Source organism: Ziziphus jujuba, chromosome 6 (genome assembly GCF_031755915.1).
Source record: "Ziziphus jujuba cultivar Dongzao chromosome 6, ASM3175591v1".
NCBI classification, from domain to species: Eukaryota; Viridiplantae; Streptophyta; class Magnoliopsida; order Rosales; family Rhamnaceae; genus Ziziphus; species Ziziphus jujuba.
In genome coordinates, this window is record NC_083384.1 from 16,640,712 (window position 1) to 16,662,025 (window position 21,314).

At 36.6% G+C, this 21,314-nt stretch overlaps 2 protein-coding genes across 2 annotated transcripts; both read left to right on the forward strand.

The window, feature by feature from the left end:
- Nucleotides 1-1,816: 1,816 nt before the first annotated feature.
- LOC107430374 (expansin-like B1) lies at nt 1,817-3,469 on the forward strand. Its single transcript, XM_016041207.4, has 4 exons — nt 1,817-2,021; nt 2,217-2,323; nt 2,610-2,921; nt 3,003-3,469. The coding sequence occupies exons 1-4, from the start codon at nt 1,886-1,888 to the stop codon at nt 3,198-3,200; spliced, it is 753 nt and encodes a 250-aa protein (XP_015896693.3). The 5' UTR covers nt 1,817-1,885; the 3' UTR covers nt 3,201-3,469.
- Nucleotides 3,470-19,291: 15,822 nt separating this feature from the next.
- LOC107430373 (expansin-like B1) lies at nt 19,292-20,911 on the forward strand. The gene is made up of 4 exons (XM_016041206.4): nt 19,292-19,501; nt 19,692-19,798; nt 20,086-20,397; nt 20,499-20,911. Exons 1-4 carry the CDS (start codon nt 19,366-19,368, stop codon nt 20,694-20,696), a joined length of 753 nt encoding a protein of 250 aa, XP_015896692.1. The 5' UTR covers nt 19,292-19,365; the 3' UTR covers nt 20,697-20,911.
- Nucleotides 20,912-21,314: the final 403 nt, after the last annotated feature.

Consider the following 21,314-nt stretch of genomic DNA (forward strand, 5'->3'; position numbering starts at 1 on the left):
TTTTATATTTATTTTAATATTAATTATATAAAAATTAATGTTGTAGGATTGACACTAAATATAAGACTAGATTAAATATTATTCCATCCAATCCAATCTCAATTCCAATCTCAATTCAATTATACGCCGCATACCAAATGTATGTTAAAAGAATATATTGTCCCAGATACAAAAATGTCCAGAATTTGCATATAACAGAAAAATAATATATGGGAATATGAAATTGGAATTGGCATTGTTATGGTAAAAAGTATCGGTAAAGACTGCTGGATTATCTTCGAGACAGGCAAATAATGAGAGTTGCACTTATGAAGGTTAGAAGGTGGTTGTAATAATAAAAGGCGTGTCAGCTTGATGAAGGTGTAATCTTTGATTAAAATTCATATGCTACGCAAGAGTGGACGGCAAGGATCAAGAGTCACCTACTCCAATTGTAAATTTCTTTGGTGCTGGAAAACCATTTGTCATTGAACAGTGGTTTTGCGTACCACCTCTCTTGTACATTTATTTTCGCTCATTCCGACACAGAAAAAAAAAAAAAAAAATCTTCTTTTATACCTTTTTGCTTTTTCCTTCTCCTTGAAAGTTCAAATTAAAGTTGTTATGTCTTATTTGTTATAATGCTTTCCTTATTCCTATACTAGATGGAGACGTTAAGCTCCTTATTCTTTTCTTAAGCAAAGTCAACAAAGTATGATTAATGCTAGTAAGCAAAGTCAACAAAGTATGATTAATGCTAGTAAGCAAAGTCATTAAGCAAAGTCAACAAAGTATGATTAATGGTACAAGAGAAAGAGAAAGGGTGTTCCAATAGATGGATGCCATAGTTGTTGTTTTAGTGAGGATCCATTTTGAATGCTGTAACCCAAACTTAGAATCCACTAATAAATTTGACATGACATGGGGAAGAGCTATAAGCTTATTTGCTATAATGCACTCATGCCATGTTTGCTTCTTATTCCTTTATTAAGGGTGTTCCAATAGATGGCTGCCATAGCTGTTGTACTTCTCGCCAAAATGGTTTAGTTGTGACTGTTACTGTATGTAGTCCACGAGTTGATTAATTTTTTAAGAGAAAATAGTGCTGCTGTTATTAAAAAAACCCAAGTGGGAGTTTATAGAAAATGAATATAAGGACAATATAGATTGATGGAAAGAGAATAGTAGACTTGACAAAAAGAATAAGAACTTGTCAAGCTTAATTCTTCACATAAATTCAACTTACTAAAACCTTGCCAATTTTGAATATGGTGAAATAGTTGGTTTTTCATAGAATTGATTTATAAACCATCACCAAACAAGACTGCAAAATATATAATGGTCAAGTATGCCAATAAATGCCTATGATAGAAACTTCCTAACTCTAATCCACACCGCATAAAAAATAGGGAATAGAAAAAAAAAAAAAAAAAAGAAGGAACAAATTGTCTTTACTGTAATGATTATTAGAAATTCCGTTAAAGTTAGCTGCCGGGACAAAGAGATGGAGAATTTTAACAGAAAACCGTTGAGCAAAAAACTTTTCAAAATGTTTCCTCTTGGTTGATAGAGAACAAATATTATTATTATTATTTTTTTCCTTTTCTTAAGTTTTAAAAAAACTGAAAAAATAAAATCATGAAATGATCTTAAAGGATCAATAAGGAGGTCTACGTGTACACATCATCTATCTAATCCAGAAACTTGAGCATTCCCCTTTGTACTCCCTACCATCAAGTGGAAGAAAAAGGTGGCCAACAACAACTACCCTGCCTCCAAATCAACTATAAATATAGGATTCTTGAATTCTTTGCTCTCTCAACCTCCTCATTTCCCTTTCTCTACTCTTTTAGCTCAGCCTTCTTTGTCTACCTTCCATTTTATTTTCTTGGAAATACTTGTCAAAATGAGATTTACAATAGAAAAACATATTGTTTTTCTTGGTCTTGTCGTTCTCTTTCCATTAATTTGTACCTCTCAGAGCACCTTTAAAAGCTCCAGAGCAACCTATTATGATAGCCCTGATGACTATGGAAATCCACGTATGTAAAAAAATTAACTTATCACACTTTTTTCTGTTCATTTTAGTGCACAATTAACATTTTAGACCCACGTGCTTTTTCAACTTCAGCAAAAAGTACAAAATTTGCTTTACACAGCAAGAAAAGTACTACTTCATAGTTGCTTATAATATTACAAATATACAATTAAGCTAAAGTGATGTTGATTTTGTTTAGGTGGTGCCTGTGGGTTTGGAGAATATGGAAGGACTGTCAATTATGGCAATGTTGCAGGAGTTTCTAGGCTCTACAGGAATGGAACTGGCTGTGGTGCATGTTATCAGGTGTGCTTCAATTAGTTTTGTACGTTATAGAACAAATTTCCCGCAATGAATTATATATGGTGGGGAGATATATGCTTAGAGGGAATTCCAACAAAATTATATAACAAAAATTCATAATATCCCAAAAAGTGCATAAACTCACCTACTTGAAATCGTTTTCAGTACTCAAAGTTCAAATCATATTGCTACTAATTATTAACTATACATTAAAGTAGCTATATAATTTAGCTTAAGATTCAAAAACTCGTTTTTTAACTTTTTGTTTCCTTTTTTTAACAATTTTCAGGTTACGTGCACAAATCCTCGATATTGCAGTTATGATGGGGTGAACATTGTGGTGACTGACTATGGTCAAGGAGACAGAACAGATTTCATTCTCAGCTCAAGAGCCTACACAAAGTTGGCAAAGCCAAACATGGCCTTGGAGTTGTTTGCTTTGGGTGTTGTTGATGTCGAATACAGAAGGATCTCTTGCAAGTTCTCTGGTTACAATCTCATGTTCAAGGTCAATGAGAATAGTAGATATCCACAATACTTGGCCATAATCATTCTATACGCAGAAGGACAAAATGACATCACAGCGGTGGAGTTGTCGCAGGTAATCTTTTTGGTTTTGCTTTGTTTTATATAGTCGAAATTTGGAGCAAAAGATATTAAACGGATGTTGTTTATGGTTCAGGAGAATGACGATGAATGGAAGCCTATGAGAAAAGCCTTTGGAGCAGTATTTGACTTCTCTAACCCACCAGAAGGTTCTATAAGCTTGAGGTTCCAAGTGAAAGGAAGTGCTGGCAATACCTGGGTCCAATCCAACAATGCCATCCCTAGTTATTGGAAACCTGGCGCTGCCTATGATTCAAACATTCAGCTTACTTAGATGGAGTTTAGTGTGCGTGTGCGTGTGCGTGTGTGTATATATATATATATATGTTGGAATAATAAACCAAATTTAATATTTGGTTTCTCTAGAGTATATAATAAATATTTATGGGAAATGTAAGAACATATTTAATATGGTTCATGAACTTTGAAAAATGTGAAATCTTATATATCTCTGTTTTTTGTCTATTGAAGAACATATTTAATATGGTTCATGAACTATGAAAAATGTGAAAGCTCATATATCTCTGTTTGTTGTCTATTGAAGCAAAGGTGCATGTGAAAAAAAAAAATATATATATATATATATATATATAAAAGTTGTATGTATTTTGCTCTATTTTCTACTCTCTTTCTTAAATGTGTAATGCATCTTTATAAAATATAAAAAATAACCAATAACCGGTATAGATTATTGGAGCCATCAGATGAAGGTACTACTAAAATCATTTAAGTTATGGAGTATTATTGAAGATGGATATGAAGAGCCAAAAGATGAAGAGAGTCTAACTATAGCACAAAGCACTTTTTTGAAAGAAAAAAGAGAGAAAGACAGCAAGGCTCTCTTTTAGATTTATCAAACCATTGAAAGACAAATATTTGAAAGGATTGCAAAAGCAGAAACATCCAAGCAAGCCTAGGAGATGATCCAATCAGCATATAAGGGAGAAGAAAAGGTGAAAAAGGTACATCTGCAAATTTTAAGAGCAGAATTTGAAAAATTAGAAATGAAGGAGAGTGAAAGCATTTCAGATTATTTCATTAAGGTTACTTCTATTGTGAATCAAATGGCTTCTAATGGAGAAATTTAGAAGATCAAAAGGTTGTTGAAAAGGTTCTTCAAAGTCTTGCAGGAAAATTTGATTTTGTTGGGTTGCAGTAGAAGAATCAAAGAATTTATCTACTATTTCAATAGAGAAGTTATTTGGCATTTTAAAGTCTCATGAATTTCAAGTAAATAAAAGAACTATTGCTTCATCCAATCAGATTTCGATTGAACAAGCTCTTAAATCACAAGTTACATATATAAAGGGCAAAATTTCTCACGACCTAATTTTCGAGGATGTGGCAGAGGAGTCAATACTAGTGGAAGAGGTTCTAAATTTCATGGAAGAGGGAGAGGAAGTCCAAGCAAAGAAGATCCTTCAGAAAATATAAATCAGCCAAAAAGCACATCACAAAGGGGAAGAGCTGGCAAATTTAGAGAAAGAAGAGGAAGAGGTTCTAATTTTCATGGACATGGCTATTTTTCATGCTTTTATTGTCACAAGCCTAGACATAAAGCAAATGAATGTTAGAATAATCACCCTAATCAAAAAAAGAATGTTAGGTTCATTCATGATAAGGGGAAGGTAATTCTGAAACCTTGCTTTTTGCTTGCTATGGTGATACAAATAATGTTTGGTATTTAGATAGTGGAACAAGTAAGCATATGACTAGAAATAAGTATTTGTTTTCATCATTAGAAGAATTTGAATGGGGTCAAATGACAATTGGAGATGCAAAATCCTATAAAGTACAAGATATGGGAGAAATTGTTTTTAAAACTAAATCTAGAACTTTGAAGAAAATGTCAGAAGTTTATTATGTCCCTAGATTGTAATGTAATTTAATAAGCACTGGGAAACTTTTGAAAGAGAAATTTGATATTCAATATTCACTTCCATGATAATATGTGCATTCTAAGGAGGAAAAGTCAGCTTGTTGCTAAAATTCCAGTGGGTTCAAATAATTTATTTCCTCTTACACTGAAAATCTCTAATATTGATTGTTTTAGATCTGTTGATGGAGAAAATTCAAAAATATGGCATGATAGATTTGGTCATTTAAATATTGGAAGTCTAAGATTACTATCGAAGAGAAAAATGGTTAAAGGCCTATCTGAAATTGATCAAATGATGGGAGTATGTGAAGCTTGCCAACTTGGAAAGTAGCATCGTGATACTTTTCCTTCGAAATCTTTTCAACAAGCTAGAAGACCTCTTAAGCTTGTCCATTCAGATTTATGTGTTCCAATGCCAGAACCATCTATGGGAGGTAATAGGTGCTTTATTTCCTTTATCGATGATTTTTCAAAAAAAGTTTGGACATTCTTTCTTAAAGAAAAATCAGAAGCATTGCAAGCTTTCAAGGATTTTAAAGCTCATGTTGAAAAGTTTTTAGGATATGAGATTAAAACTTTGAGAACTGATCATGGTGGAGAATATCTTTCAAATGAGTTTGAATTATTTTATAAGGAGGCTGGTATAAAACATGAACTAACAACTCATTATTCACCACAACAAAATGGTGTTTATGAAAAGAGCTGTATGTTTTCTAACTATTTAATCAACAAGTCACCAACAAAAGCTTTGCAAAATTGCACTCCTCATGAAGCCTAGTACCAGTCAAAACCAAGTGTTCATCATTTGAGAATTTTTGGAAGACTTGCATATGCACATATTCTTGATGCTATGAGAAACAAGTAGGATGACAAGGCTGAAAAATGTACTTTTGTGGGATATAGCGAAAGATCTGGAGCTCATAATTTGTATATCCACTTACAAAGAAGATTATAGTAAGTAAAGATGTGAAATTTGATGAAGCATCATCTTTATATGACTTTGAAGCAAATGTTTCACTCAAGACACCATGTGTTGTAGTTGAAGATGAAAGAAATTCTCAAGATTCATAAAATGAAGATTCTTCCCAATGGAGAAAGAGAAGGACTAGGTAGGAGATATATGATGCAACTCAGCCAATAAATTAAGAGAATATTTTCTTTGCCTTTTTTTTACAGGAGAAGATCCTATTTCTTTTTGTAATTGAAAGAAATAGCATATGGGAACTCACTTCTCTTCCAGCAAAGAAAAATGCTATTGGAGTTAAGTGGGTGTTCAAGACAAAGTTCAATCCAGATGGTTCAATCAACAAATACAAGGCAAGATTAGTTATCAAGGGGTACAAGCAAAAAGAAGATGAAGATTTCAAAGAAGTTTTTGCACCAGTTTCATGACTTGAAACTTGAAACTGTTCAACTGATATTCTCTCTTGCAGCTCAAAATAATTGGGAAATTTATCAAATGGATGTTAAGTCTGCCTTCTTGAATGGATATCTTGATGTAGAAATTCTCATTCAACAACCACCTGGTTTTGTGAAGAAGGGTGAAGAGCATAAAGTTTATAAGTTGAGGAAGGCCTTATATGGTTTTAGACAATCACCTAGAGCATGGTATAGTTGAATTAATTCTTATTTTTAGAAGAATGGCTTTCAGAAGTGTCCATATGAGCATACTCTATTTGTCAAGAATCATGGTAAAGAAGGTTTCATTATTGTGAGTCTTTATGTTGATGATCTCATATTCATTGGCGACAATATGGAGTTATTAAATAATTTTAGAGCATTAATGAAAGGGAAGTTTGAAATGAAAGATTTAGGAAAGCTACATCATTTTCTGGGAATTGAAGTTCATCAAGGCAGAGAAGGAATTTTATTTCTCAAGAGAAATAGGTAAATGGTATTTTGAAGAAGTTTAAAATGGAGCAAGCAAATCAGATTTCAACTCCATGTGTTGTTGGATTAAAGTTAAGTAAAAATGGCGAAGGAAAACTTGTCAATCCAAGTGTTTTTTGAAGTCTAGTTGGAAATTTGATGTATCTAATGGCAACAAAGCCTGATATCATGTTTACAGTTAGTTTGGTGAGCAGATTTATTGAGAAGCCATATCAAATCATTTGGAAGCTGTTAAAAGAGTTTTGAGATATGTTAAAGGGACCATTGACAATGGTATATTTTTATCAAGCAAATCTTCCAATTAATCTTATTGGTTACATTGATAGTGATCTTGCTGGAAACGTTTATGACAATAAAAGTGTTGCTGGTTATGTGTTCAACATTGGGAGTGGAGCAATTTCCTAGATGTCAAAGATACAACCAGTGGTAGCACTTTCAACCACTGAAGCAGAGCACATAGCTGCTTGTGCTGCAGGTTGTTAAATTATCTGGTTACAAGGAGTCTTGGAGAGTCTCAAGTTTAAGCCAGAAAAGCCAAATCTTTTTGTTTTGTGATAATAGTTCAACTATATCAGTTGCTAAAGATCCTATTCTACATGTGAGGACTAAACACATTCGAACTAGATTTCATTTTATCAAGGATCTTATCAAAGATGGAACCATTCAAATTGAATATTGCAGAAGCAGAGACTAGTTGGCAGATATCTTAACAAAACCTCTTAGGCAACAGCTTTTCAAAGAGATAATTACGAAGCTTGGAGTTAAAAGAAAAATTGGTTTACAAGAAGGATTGTTGGATTAATAAACCAAATTTAATATTTGGTTTCTCTAGGATATATAATAAATATATATGGGAAATGTAGGAACATATTTACTATGGTTCATGAACTATGAAAAACGTGAAAGCTTATATATATATATATATATATATATATATATTTGTTTTTTGTCTATTGAAGCAAGTGTGTGTGTGAAAAATATATATAAAAAAAATGTTTTATGTATTTTGCTCTGTTTTCTGCGTTCCTTCTTAAACGTGTAATGCATCTTTATAAAAGATAAAAAATAACCAAATATATATATATATATATATATATGCACCATATTTTAATTTAAATAGGATAAAGATTACTTATTTAAATTGTTGCTTTTTTAGTTGCTTTGTGTTTGGTATGATATATAGTATGGCAGAGTTGGTGCAGTTTTTCTATTGCCTTTGCTCAATAAATAATTAGATTTGTACTTTCAGATTGTAATATAGTAATGAAACATGAATAAAATAAGTTCCAAATCTTTGGATCTTTTGATTATTATTCTTGTAAAATATTTGAGAAACTTTTTTCGGTTCATGAAGTTCTAAGCAACTTGGAAAGTGAGTAGGAATGCATATATATATATATATATAATTTGTGCAATATTACATTTGTTTGTACTAATATTTTTGACCTAAGGTAATAGGGAAGTATAAGGAAAAATACCCCACATGGATTAAAGCAAGAAAACCAATTGGATTTTAGAAATAAAAGTTTTTCAATTATCCCACATCAAGAAAGTAAAAGATTTGCGGATTCCGGTGCGATTTGGGACGGGGTGTTACAGCCTTCCCCCCTTACAAAAATTTCGTCCTCGAAATTTCCGCACGTAACAAGGGTTCTGATCACGCACCTGCGCTTCGGGCTCCCATGTCGCTTCCTCGACTAAGTAGTTCCTTGCCAACCAATCCATGCCCAACACTACTTCAAGTCCGGATAGATCCAACAGGATCAGGTCTGCTTCCATCACTTGATCTGTCAAATCGACGGGCGTAGTCCTGGCTCCCTGCTGCGTCATAGCAAACACCCGGCCTTGACTTGTCTGTTGGGGTCTCCTTCCTCTACCTCGACTCGATCCTGCAGACGGCTGGACTGATCCCGAAGAAACTCCTACTGGCTGACTCCCCTGGGAACTCTGTCCTGGAAATACCCTTGTATGCTGTGTCCGTCGACCTGCTTCTAGCACACTGCCACTACCATAAGGGCAATCCCTCCTTATGTGACCTGGCTGCCCACACCGAAAGCATAAACCATCCATCTGACACTGCCCCGAATGATTCCCCCTACAAAGTGGACAAATCCGCGGAGAACCAATGCGTGACTGCTGATACGAGCTTGCATCCACACTGATCGAATGGCGAGCTGGCTGGGGCATGCGATAACTATCTCTCCTCTGGAATCTGCCTCGTGGGCTTAACCCATCACTGTCTGAGCCTGAGCTATGGCTCTTCTTAGCTGCCCCTTGTCGAGGTACTCCGCTATACGAACCTTCGAATGATCTGCGCCTCGAGGGTCTGTGTATCTCCTCCTGTCTCTCTAGCTCGAGCGCTGCATCCCTGGCGGACTGATAGGTGGGATGTACTGATCCAGAAATGGTGTAGCCGATGCTCTCTTTCAATCCGTCTATGAACCTCACCTTCTTCGTGTGATCGTCGGGAATCAGGTGCATGCAGAATCCTGATAGTTCTCGGAATCTCCTCTCGTACTCGGTCACTGTCATGTTCCCCTGTCGCAGTTCCTCGAACTCTCTCCTTCTCGCCTCACGGTACGCAGGAGGACAAAACTCTATCAATGGCAGTTGTTCATCCCAGCTACCACGAAACTGCATAATGCAAGACCTTAGCAGGTCTTCTAATGTCCGAATTGTGCACTCTGCTTGTCCATCAGATTGCGGGTGAAAAGCGGTGCTGTAGTTAAGTCTTGCTCCTAGTGCATCAGCCAATTTCCGCCATAGTCGTGAAGTAAAGCGCGGATCTCGATCGGAGACGATGGCTAACGGTACTCCATGAAGACTTACAATGCGTTGCACGAACAACTAAGCTAACTTCTCGGGTGAAAAAATGTTCTCGTACCGGTAGGAAGTGTGCCGACTTGGTGAGACGATCAATGATTACCCAAATGCCGTCGTACCTTCTAGGTGTGGAAGGAAGCTTGAATACGAAGTCCATGTTGAGTTCTTCCCACTTCCACACGGGAATCGGTAAAGGTTGGAGTAGTCCCGAAGGCTTCTGTCTTTCTGCTTTCACTTGTTGACAAATCAAACACTTTAATACGAAGTCTGCCACTTCTCTCTTCATACCAATCCACCAATAATACTTAACAAGCGTCCGGTACATCTTGGTACTTCCCGGATGCATCGCATACATCGAGCTATGCGCCTCCTCTAAAATCTCCTTCTTGAGTCCTGGAATATCCGGAACACAAAGTCGTCCTTTATACACGAGGGCTCCATCCCTCCTTATGGAAAATTCCGGATCAAGACCTTCTTGTACCTTGCCCTTAATTGTCCTCAACTTAGGATCTTCCATTTGGGTCTCTACTATACGATCCACCAACACCGGTCGTACCTGGAAGCTAGCCATGAGAACTCCTGAAGGATGCATATGCATTAACACCCCCATCTTCTTCAACTCCACCATGAGAGGTAGTTGGATGACTTGGATGTGAGCAAGGGATCCAGTAGCCTTCCTACTCAAAGCATCTGCCACTACATTCGCCTAATAGTGACTTTAACTTCCCTCTTGTGCAACTTTCCTTCTCATGCCCACTAATTAAGGATAGTCAAATTGGTCCACGAGAACACGATCTACAAGTCTTGGTCATAGTCGAACGTTAACCATAAGGTGCTTCTAAAGCATGCATCCTTAAACCAACAACCAACTCTCGTGACTCGATCAGCACTTTAAAAGGTTAGATTAGAACTTAAGTCTAATTTCCTCAAATACTGGTATCACCAAGTTAAGGTTGAGATTAATTCACTTATCTTCGATTACCCTCCTAGTACTTACAATTATAAAACCCTTGCTCCTCATTGATTAACCAATAGTCTTAACCTCGACAAACATCAATCTTTCTTTTAACTAAATTCATCAAGGTCATGAATAAAATTCTCAACATCCAAATACCATTCTTGAAAACCCTAAGTTTCCCCCATTTCAAATAGATTCCATGAATCCACACCTCAAGCAATAAGAAATTTAAATCTTAATTCTAGCATCACCACCAATACTATGAACAAATCACTAGATCCTTAACCCAATAAAGTATTCCACACTTCTTAAATTCTAACTCCGTCCCAAAAATCATACTCCTTATCATTGTAAATTATCACCAACAATATCAACCACCTTGAATCGATGAAGCACCATCAATACGAACCTTAAATCTCCAAGGAAATAAGATATCAAGATCTTAGCTTCTAGAATGAAAAATAACCATGCTTAAACATCCAACCATGCCTAAGGAATCATCCTCATCTCATTAACCTCATCAACCACCAAGTAGAACTTTAGTCGCTATCCGGAGCTTGCTTGATTCTCTAAACGCTGTCGTACCTTCTCTTTGTGAATGATAGTTTAAGCACGAAATCCATGTTTACATCTCCCTACTCTTACTTATCGGTGACCTAAGTACCTTTATTCGGATCTTGCAACTTCCTTTATCGTGCCAAACCACCATGTCATCCAGTGAGCATTCCATACGTCTTGGTACCCTTGGGGTGTATCGCATACTTTGAACCGCGTGCTTCCTTTAAGATCTCCTTTTTGAACTCAACGATACCCTGCTTTGGATTCTCGACTGGCGATACTTAACCCTTAAGTCGCTCTTGGAAAAACCATAACATAAAACAAATAATAAAATATATTTTTCAAATATACCTAACTTGCATAGGCAATTGTTAAAACTCCACATTGAAATTCATATCTTAAAATCCATAGCATAAAATAAAATATGCACGCTTGTAATGGAGGTACGTACGACACCTTCTCCATGTTACGTAATCCATGATTCCAACTGTCGCTGACACTCTGCTACCAATACAAACCAGGGTGGTTGCCTATATTGGCCGTCCAATTCCCCGGGCTCGTAGGCAACATGATCATGGGGCTAGCTCTACATGGACCACATTGGTTCGCCGCCTCCATATGGTGCAGTATAATATCAAACAATATAACATACAGATACATGTATGAACACAAACCAAAAATACTTGAATAAAACACCTTGAAAAGCATTTAAATTTTGATAATCGATCGGGAAAATATTTTGACGCCTTGAAATCGATCGACACACATCCTTAGGCAATCATCATTCTTCTCCATGAACGAAACGGATACCATTCAAGATGATAAGCTTGACCTTCAAAAAGAAAAGGCATCCTCGACCATCGACTAGGCCATAGGAATTTCCCGTTAGGCTAGATGATCCTAATTGTCACCCTCGAAGATTAGAGTTATTCAAACTCGAGCAACGAATTTACTTCGAGACAAACGGAAAGAACGCTTTCACGCGGGTAAAACGAGAGACTAGACATGGATGGGACACACAACAATGCACAATCCCTTCGGAATACTAGAACCTAGAGCTCTGATACCAACTGTCAGGACCCGTCCAGAATTCCTTCCCCGGAACCCTAGACAGCCCTGATCCCAGGGAAACCCTACCGAACCTTCCAACGGAAAATCCGGCAGAGCCTCCCCTAAGGGATTTACTTACCACAAATTTACCTGCACTGAAAACACACTTCAAAAATATCCCCTTATTCCTCCCACAAACTACAAATTGGTTCCACAAATTGCAGTACTAAAAAAAAATAAATACAGTAATCCAGTGCAAAATAAATACAACAAGAGTGAAAGAAATATTACAACTGCAATAAAAGAATAACAGGGTACTGCCGAACTAAAACAGCGAGGAAGATCAAGTCCGCTCCGAGTGAACACCGACAACCTGGTACCTAGAGGAACGGAATTTAAGAGTGTGAGATGCTAATCATCTCAGTGAGCGACTCTACTACTATACCATATAATATCACAGTAATAAGTATAAATAATAATTATTTGGAAATAATAATTTCTCTCAAAACCCTTACAATTCTCTCAGTTGGAAAGGTTCCCCTTTTAAAACATTTTCACAAAACCCTTTATTCATATTCCCCGAAAAACCAAGACATCAATTAAATACCAGAAGCGGTAACAATTATATTTTTCATTAACATTTTATTTTTAAAACACAGTTCTGAAAATCATTTGATGCACCCACTATATACCAGTGGCGCCAACAGTACCCAGCGTCCCAAGGTACCGCCAGACAGGAGGTTATAGAGAGAAACCGGCATACGGTCACGTGGCGTCCCACAGCGCCGCTGCTAACCTGGTGTCCCGGCCAAAGGGGGGTGGCCGCCCTCTCCGATGGCATCCACAGGACACCCTCATAATATCAACCGCGCGCTACTCACACCCACCTGCGCGCTAATCACATCACCTGCGCGCTAATCACACCCACCTGCGCGCTAATCACAACCGTGTGCACACTAACCATATCACATATACCATATCACATAATCAGAACACCAGTACGTGCACGGTGCATCTAAAAATTATAAAATCCATAAATTTAAATCATAAAACAATTTTCACATTTTTCATAAGCATAGCGGGCATTGTCAGGACCCGTCCAGAATTCCTTCCCCGGAACCCTAGACAGCCCTGATCCCAGGGAAACCCTACCGAACTCTCCAACGGAAAATCCAGCAGAGCCTCCCCTAAGGGATTTACTTACCACAAATTTACCTGCACTGAAAACACACTTCTAAAATTGTCCCCTTATTCCTCCCACAGTACTACAAGTTGGTTCCACAAATTTCAGCACTTCAAAATAAATACAGTAATCCAGTGCATAATAAATACAACAAGAGTGGAAGAAATAGTACAACTGCAATAAAGAAGAACAGGGTACTTCACGAAGTAAAACAGCGATGAAGATCGAGTCCGCTCCGAATGAACACCGACAACCTGGTACCTAGAGGAACGGAATTTAAGAGTGTGAGATGCTAATCATCTCAGTGAGCGACCCTACTACTATACAATATAATACCACGGTAATAGGTATATAAATAATAATTATTTGGAAATAATATTTTCTCTCAAAACCCTTACAATTCTCTCAGTTGGAAAGGTTCCCCTTTTAAAACATTTTCACAAAACCCTTTATCCATATTCCCCGAAAACCAAGACATCAATTAAATACCAGAAGCGGTAACAATTATATTTTTAATTCCAATTCAGTTTCCAAACATTTTATTTTTAAAACACAGTTCTGAAAAATCATTTAATGCACCCACTATATACCAGTGGCGCCAACAGTACCCAGCGTCCCAAGGTACCGCCAGACAGGAGGTTATAGAAAGAAACCGGCATACGGTCGCGTGGCGTCCCACTGCGCCGCTGCTAACCTGGTGTCCCGGCCAAAGGGGGGTGGCCGCCCTCTCCGATGGCATCCACAGGACACCCTCATAATATCAACCGCGCGCTACTCACACCCACCTGCGCGCTAATCACATCACCTGCGCGCTAATCACACCCACCTGCGCGCTAATCACAACCGTGTGCACACTAACCATATCACATATACCATATCACATAATCAGAACACCAGTACGTGCACGGTGCATCTAAAAATTATAAAATCCATAAATTTAAATCATAAAACAAATTTCACATTTTTCATAAGCATAGCGGGCATAATCCATCCGCTTGAACCGGGAATTTTCCCACAATTTCTTTGTAATCAATGCCATAAATTCCATGATTTTCAAATCCACCAACTCCCAAATCCATCAATTCAAATATCCACATTTTTTCCAAGCATAAATAATTTCTCGAAATATCATAATCAAATCTCATAATATTTCATGGGCATATTTTATAAAAATTGAAATCACCAACATAACCAAATATTTTCCTTGAAATATTTGAAATTCAAATCGTGCCCAATTTACCATTAAAACCACACCAATTTCAAAATCCTCAAAACCATAAAATAATTCCACACGGCATAAATTTGTAGAATTCGCATTTTCTTAAATCCAATAAATTCATAAATAATTCTACAATAAATCCAATAAATATTTGGCACATAGAAATTAAATTCCAAATATTTAATTCACACATAATATATTCATCAATTAAATTCCCCAAAATTAATTTGAAGGTGGGTCACTCACCTGGAGCACGCAATTAACCCATGATCCACTACGGGATCAATTCTACGACTCACCGGTGCTCCTAGAACAAAATTCACAGACAGTCAAATAAATTAATATTTTATTCGGGTAAATAATACCCGGTACCCGGGGGGGTCAAAACACAAACGATAACTAAAATTTACGAATCATATACCGAATCGAAGCTGGAGTGATGCTAATCACAGATCCGGTCTTAATTTTCGATGATCGTACCCGACGGGGTTTGAATTTCGTCGGGAAGCTTTCCGGGTTTCGGCTCCGTAATTCTCCCAAACCGTCGCGAATTGGCGGAAACGGAAGTCGGATTTGGGTTCAGGAGGTCGAACACTGCGGACTGGAGCTGGCCGGAATTTTCGGGTACTCGCCGGAACAGTATTTTCCGGCGGGCCGCCACGTCACCGGCAACCGTCGCCGGAACAGTAATTTCCGACGGTGGCCGTTTGCTGTGAAATTTTGGAGATTTGTAGATCGTGAGGAGAGCAATCCAACGGGACCGACGGTGAGCAAAACGGAGGTCGGACGGCGGAGAAATCACCGTTTGAAGATTTTCGACCCCTCGCCGGAAAACGCTCCGATCCCGGCGCGTCGGTGGTCCGATGGCCGTGATTTTTGGTGGGTAGGCCGGACTTGAGGAGAGGATGCTGGGTGTATGGCGCGTGTACTGTATATCGGCCGGAATAGTGCCGATTCGCGGTGGCCGGCGGTGGAGGGGAAAAATCGCCGCCAAACTTCGGACGTCCGATCCGGGCGCGTCCGGCGGCCGTTCGCCGTGAAATTTGGAGGTTTTGCCGGAAATGAGGTGGGCAAGCTTTCTGTCCGGCGCGTGTACAGTAACTCGGCCGGAACAGTGGAAAACTCCGGTGGCCGGCGGTGGCTCTCTCTCTCTCTTTCTCTCTCCTCTCTCTCTTTCTCTCTCTTCTCTCTCTTTCTCTCTCTTCCCCGAGAGTTTTTCAAAATTAAAACCCTGTGTGACACTGTTCATGCCACGTGGACCAATCAGAAGCTGACACGTGGCATTTCACTGTTCACCGACCCAAAAAAAAACATTAAAATAATACGGTATCCGGTAAACTTCAAACGTCCATAACTTTTTAACCGGATGTCCGTTTTGAGCGTGCCGCTAGTCTGTGAACTCGTATCGACAAGCACTTCACAACCATGCATGAGTCAAAGCTCAATTCCCCATAAACAAAAAGTCAACTCCGGCACCCCTTGGACAGTTTGGACCGCAACTTGTTTCGTCCATAACTTTCAAACCGTAGCTCCATTTTCGACGTGCTACCAGTCTACGAACTCGTGGCATCGTGCACTTCACCACGGTACCCTAGTCAACTCAAAATTCTCACCGAGTCAAAAAGTCAACTTTTGACCCCTTCGGTCAACGGTCAACGGTCAACCTCGGTCAACGTGCACGGATTCCGGTGCGATTTGGGACGGGGTGTTACAAAAAATATCTCATCTCCATTTCTAGGATAATATTATTCTAGCTGGATAACCCCAAAAAAACAAAAAAAGGAAAAGAAAAAAGAAAAAAACTAGTTTTCACTTTTTTTTTTTTGTTATTTAACTTTTTTTCTGTATATTTATTTCTTCCTTTTTTTAATCATTGTTTCTTTTATATATATATATATATATATTCCAACAGTATCAGTTTTTTTTTTTTTCTCATGGATTATTGGATTAATGTATGCAATTTTGCTAATTCATATTAACAATTTTATAAATGAATTAACAAGCTTTTTTTAAAAATACTTAGATAAAGGAGTTATCTATTCTTTGTATTAAACTTATCCAATTTTAATTACATTGTTTAATTCAAAAATTTATATTTATTTTAATAATAATTATAAAAAAAAATTAATGTTGTAGGATTGACAATAAATATAAGACTAGATTAAAATTTAATCCATCCAATCTCAATCTCAATTCAATTATATGCCGCACACCAAACGGACGTCAAAAGAATATATATTCTCCCGATACAAAAATGTCCAGAGTTTGCATACAACAGAAAAATTAGATATGGGAACATGAGAATTTGAATTTGGCATTGTTATAGTAAAAAGTCGTGGAAAGGACTGCTGGATTATCTCCGAGACAGGCAAATAATGAGAGTTGCACTTATGAAGGTTAGAAGGTGGTGGTAATAATAAAAAGCGTTTAAGCTTAATGAAGGTGCAATTTTTGATTAAAACTCATATGCTAATAGCTTTCTTCCGCTCCATCACAAACGCAAGAGCACCAATTACAAGCAAGCAACCAAATGGACGACAAGATCAAGAGTCACCTTCTCCAATTGTAAATTTCTTTAGTGCTGGAAAACCATTTGTCATTGAACAGTGGTTTTGCATACCACCTACCTTGTACATGCGCTACACTTGTATTAATTTCCGATTACCACCTCCATTGTACAACATTCTCTACACTTGTAGCAATTTCAGCTATTTCCGACACAGAAAAATATCAAATAAAAAAATTCTTCTTTTATCACCCGACATAGAAAAATATCAAATAAAAAAAAAAATTCTTTTTTATCACCTTTTTGCTTTTTCCTTCTCCCAGAAAGTTCTAATTTAAGTTATAATGCTTTCCTTATTCCTACACGTCGCTCCTAAAAAACCTAAAAAAGTCAAGTCTTAGAGAAAAGAAAGAGAAAGAGTGTTCCAATAGATGGGTGCCATAGTTGTTGTTTAAAAGCCAAATCGTGAGATCCATTTTGATTTTGAAAGCCAAATCGTGAGATCCATTTTGAGTGCTCAAACCCATGCTGCTTTCTATTCTTTGGCTATACCCTTAGATGCTTTATACCAGATGTTTGCTAAGTCAACAAAATATTATTAATAAGCAAAGAAGTCAACAAAATATTATCAATGCTATTAATTCTAGAAGAAGAAGTCAACAAAATATTATTAATGCTATTAATTCTATAATGCTATTAGTTCTAGAAGAAGAGAAAGGGTGTTCCAATAGATGGCTGCCATAGTTGTTGTCCAATAGATGGCTGCCATAGTTGTTGTCCTTTCCTTCTTTAAAAGCCAAATGCTTGTTATAATGCTTTCTCTACTAGATGCAGTCCAATGGATAACAACCTTCTCTTCTTTAAAAGCCAAATCATTTTGTTATTGTTAACCCCAAACTTAGAATTAGTTTCCTCAGTGCGGTATAACACCTCGTCTATTTTTATATATGTTTAACTTTTGTATTTTCGCCCAAACTTAGAATTAGTTTCCTTAGTAACCCCAAACTTAGAATTAGTTTCCTCAGTGCGGTATAACACCTCGTCTATTTTTATATGTGTTTAACTTTTGTATTTTCGCAGAAAAAAAAAATAATAAAAAAAAATAATAATAATAATAATGAAAATTTCAGAACTTCATTGAAAATGACGATTATCTATCATGAAGATTGTCTATCTACACTCTTGTTGGACCATTAATTGGATATTATTTCATTTAAAAAACAGTTATTTGTTTTAAATAATTTTTTTGTCTGTTGCTTTTTTAATTGAATGGCATCATATTATCGGTGGTTCGACATGGGAGGAGAAGAAAATGATTGACAGAAAATTATTATCCAATTATTGCGTTCATGTTGCCTTACAAAATTGAGCGTGGATTGGTGCTGGCGGGCTAATGACTCATGTTATGTCACATTTTTTGTTACTGTACTATTATGCTAATTTAACTACAACAAAGAAAATTGCTAACTAAATCAAAACCACACATGACCAAGTTCAGAGGATGCAAAAGAAAAAAAAAAAAAAAAAGTTTAGATGTGACTGTTATTGTATATAGTCCAAGATAAATTTTGGAAGAGAAAATGGTGCCGCTGTTATTAAAAAAAACCCAAGTGGGAGTTTATAGAAAATGAATTTAAAGACAATATGGATTGATAGGAAGAGAATAGTAGAATTGACAAAAGGAATAAGAGCTTGTCAAGCTTAATTCTTCACCTAAAGTCAACTCGCTAAAACCTTGTCAATTTTGAATATAGTAATTGGTTTTTCATAGAATTGATTTATAAACCATCACCAAACAAGACTACAAAATATATAATGGTTAAGTATGCCAATAAATGCCTATGATAGAAACTTCCTAACTCTAATCCACACTGCATAAAAAGTAGGGAATAAAAAAAATAAAAAATAACAAATTGTCTTTACTGTAATGATTATTAGAAATTCCGTTAAAGTTAGCTGCAGGGACGAAGAGATGGAGAATGTAAACAGAAAAACGTTAGAGCAAAAAACTTTTCAACATGTTTCCTCTTGGTTGATAGAGAACAAATATTATTATTATTATTTTCCTTTTCTTTATTTTTAAAAAAACTGAAAAAAATAAAATCATGAAATGATCTTAAAGGGTCAATAAGGAGGTCTACGCGTACACATCATCTATCTAATCCAGAAACTTGAGCATTCCCCTCTGTACTCCCTACTATCAAGTGGAAGAAAAAGGTGCTAAGAACACCTACCCCGCCTCCAAATCAACTATAAATACAGGATTCTTGAATTCTTTGCTCCTCAACCTCCTCATTTCCCTTTCTCTACTCTTTTATAGCTCAGCTTTCTTTGTCTACCTTTCATTTTGTTTTCTTGGAAATACTTGTCAAAATGGGGTTTATAATAGAAAAACAAATGGTTTTTCTTGGTCTTGTGGTTCTCTTTCCTTTACTTTGTACCTCTATGAACACCTTTACGAGCTCCAGAGCAACCTATTATGGTAGCCATGATGGCTATGGAACTTCAAGTATGTAAAAAAATTAACTTATCACACTTTTTTCTGTTCATTTTAGTGCACAATTAACATTTTAGACGCAAGTGCCTTTTCAACTTCAGCAAAAAGTACAACATTTGCTTTACACAGCAATAGAAGTACTACTTTATAGTTGCTTATAATGTTACAAATATACAATTAAAGTGATGTTCACGTTGTTTAGGTGGTGCCTGTGGGTTTGGAGAATATGGAAGGACTGTCAATTATGGCAATGTTGCAGGAGTTTCTAGGCTGTACAGGAATGGAACTGGCTGTGGTGCTTGTTATCAGGTGTGCTTCAATTAGTTTAGTATGTTGTAAAAGAAATTTCTCACAATGAGTTATATACGGTGGGCCAAATATATGCTTAAAGGGAATTCGAACAATATTATATAACAAAAATTCATAATACCCCAAAAAGAGCATAAACCCACCTACTTGAAGTCGCTTTCAGTACTCAAAGTTCAAATCATATTGCTACTAATTATTAACTATATATTAAAGTAGCTACATAATTTAACTTTAGATTCAAAAACTCATTTTTTAACTTTTGTTTCCTTTTTTTTAACAATTTTCAGGTTAGGTGCACAAATCCTCAATATTGCACTCGTGGTGGGGTGAACATAGTGGTGACTGACTATGGTGAAGGAGACAGAACAGATTTCATCCTCAGCACAAAAGCGTACACAAAGTTGGCAAAGCCAAACTTGGCCCAGGAGTTGTTGGCTCATGGTGTTGTTGATGTCGAATACAAAAGGATCTCTTGCAAGTACTATGGTTACAATCTCATGTTCAAGGTCCATGAGCATAGTAGATATCCAGAATACTTGGCCATAATCATTCTATACGCAGCAGGACAAAATGACATCACAGCCGTGGAGTTGGGGCAGGTAATCTTTTCGGTTATGCTTTGTTTTCCATTGTCAAAATTCGATACAACTTGAACAAAAGATATTGATGGGGGGGTTTAAGAATGTTGTTTATGGTTCAGGAGGATGACGATGAATGGAGGCCTATGAGAAGAGCCTGGGGGGCAGTATTTGACATGCCTAACCCACCAGAAGGTTCTATAGACTTGAAGTTCCAAGTGAAAGGAAGTAATGGCCATGACTGGGTCCAGTCTAACAATGCCATCCCTAGTAATTGGAAAGCTGGTGGTGTCTATGATTCAACCATTCAGCTTAATTAGATGGAGTTTAGTGTGTGTGTGTGTGTGTATGTGTGTGTGTATGTATGTATTTATATATATATATATATATATATATATACCATGTTTTCAGTTGCTTGTGTTTGGTATGCTATATAGTGTGGTAGAGTTGGGTGCAGTTCCTCTACTGCCTTTGCTCAAAAAATAATTAGATTTGTGCTTTCATATAGTAACGAAAGTTCCAAATCTTTGGATCTTTTTTTGTAAAATATTTGAGCAACTTTTTCAGTTCATAAAGTTCTAAGCAATTTGGAAAGTGAGTAGAAATAAATATATATATATATATATATATATATATATAATTTGTGATATATTACCCTCATTCATTTTAAACTACACACCAACTCTCTAGAATATGTATCATAACACTTCTACTAGGTTGCCTTAGTTAATGTCCTATTAACGGTAGTAAAATCACATGTGGGTTCAATATAATCTATGCAATAGAATTCGGTATAAGCTTGTTTTTCCTTCAAAAACATGGAGGGTTGTAATGCACTTATGAAGGGTGTGTGAAAAAGTTAATTAATATATATCAAAATCTAATGGCTAAAAATATTCCATCAGTAAGCAAATAGAACATTGTAGATCACTCATGAA

Coding starts and splice junctions, on each gene's coding strand:
- LOC107430374 (XM_016041207.4), top strand. CDS start 1,886: ATGAGATTTACAATAGAAAAACATATTGTTTTTCTTGGTCTTGTCGTT. Junction 2,022..2,216: donor TGATGACTATGGAAATCCAC/GTATGTAAAAAA, acceptor GATTTTGTTTAG/GTGGTGCCTGTGGGTTTGGA. Junction 2,324..2,609: donor GCTGTGGTGCATGTTATCAG/GTGTGCTTCAAT, acceptor AACAATTTTCAG/GTTACGTGCACAAATCCTCG.
- LOC107430373 (XM_016041206.4), top strand. CDS start 19,366: ATGGGGTTTATAATAGAAAAACAAATGGTTTTTCTTGGTCTTGTGGTT. Junction 19,799..20,085: donor GCTGTGGTGCTTGTTATCAG/GTGTGCTTCAAT, acceptor AACAATTTTCAG/GTTAGGTGCACAAATCCTCA. Junction 20,398..20,498: donor CAGCCGTGGAGTTGGGGCAG/GTAATCTTTTCG, acceptor TTTATGGTTCAG/GAGGATGACGATGAATGGAG.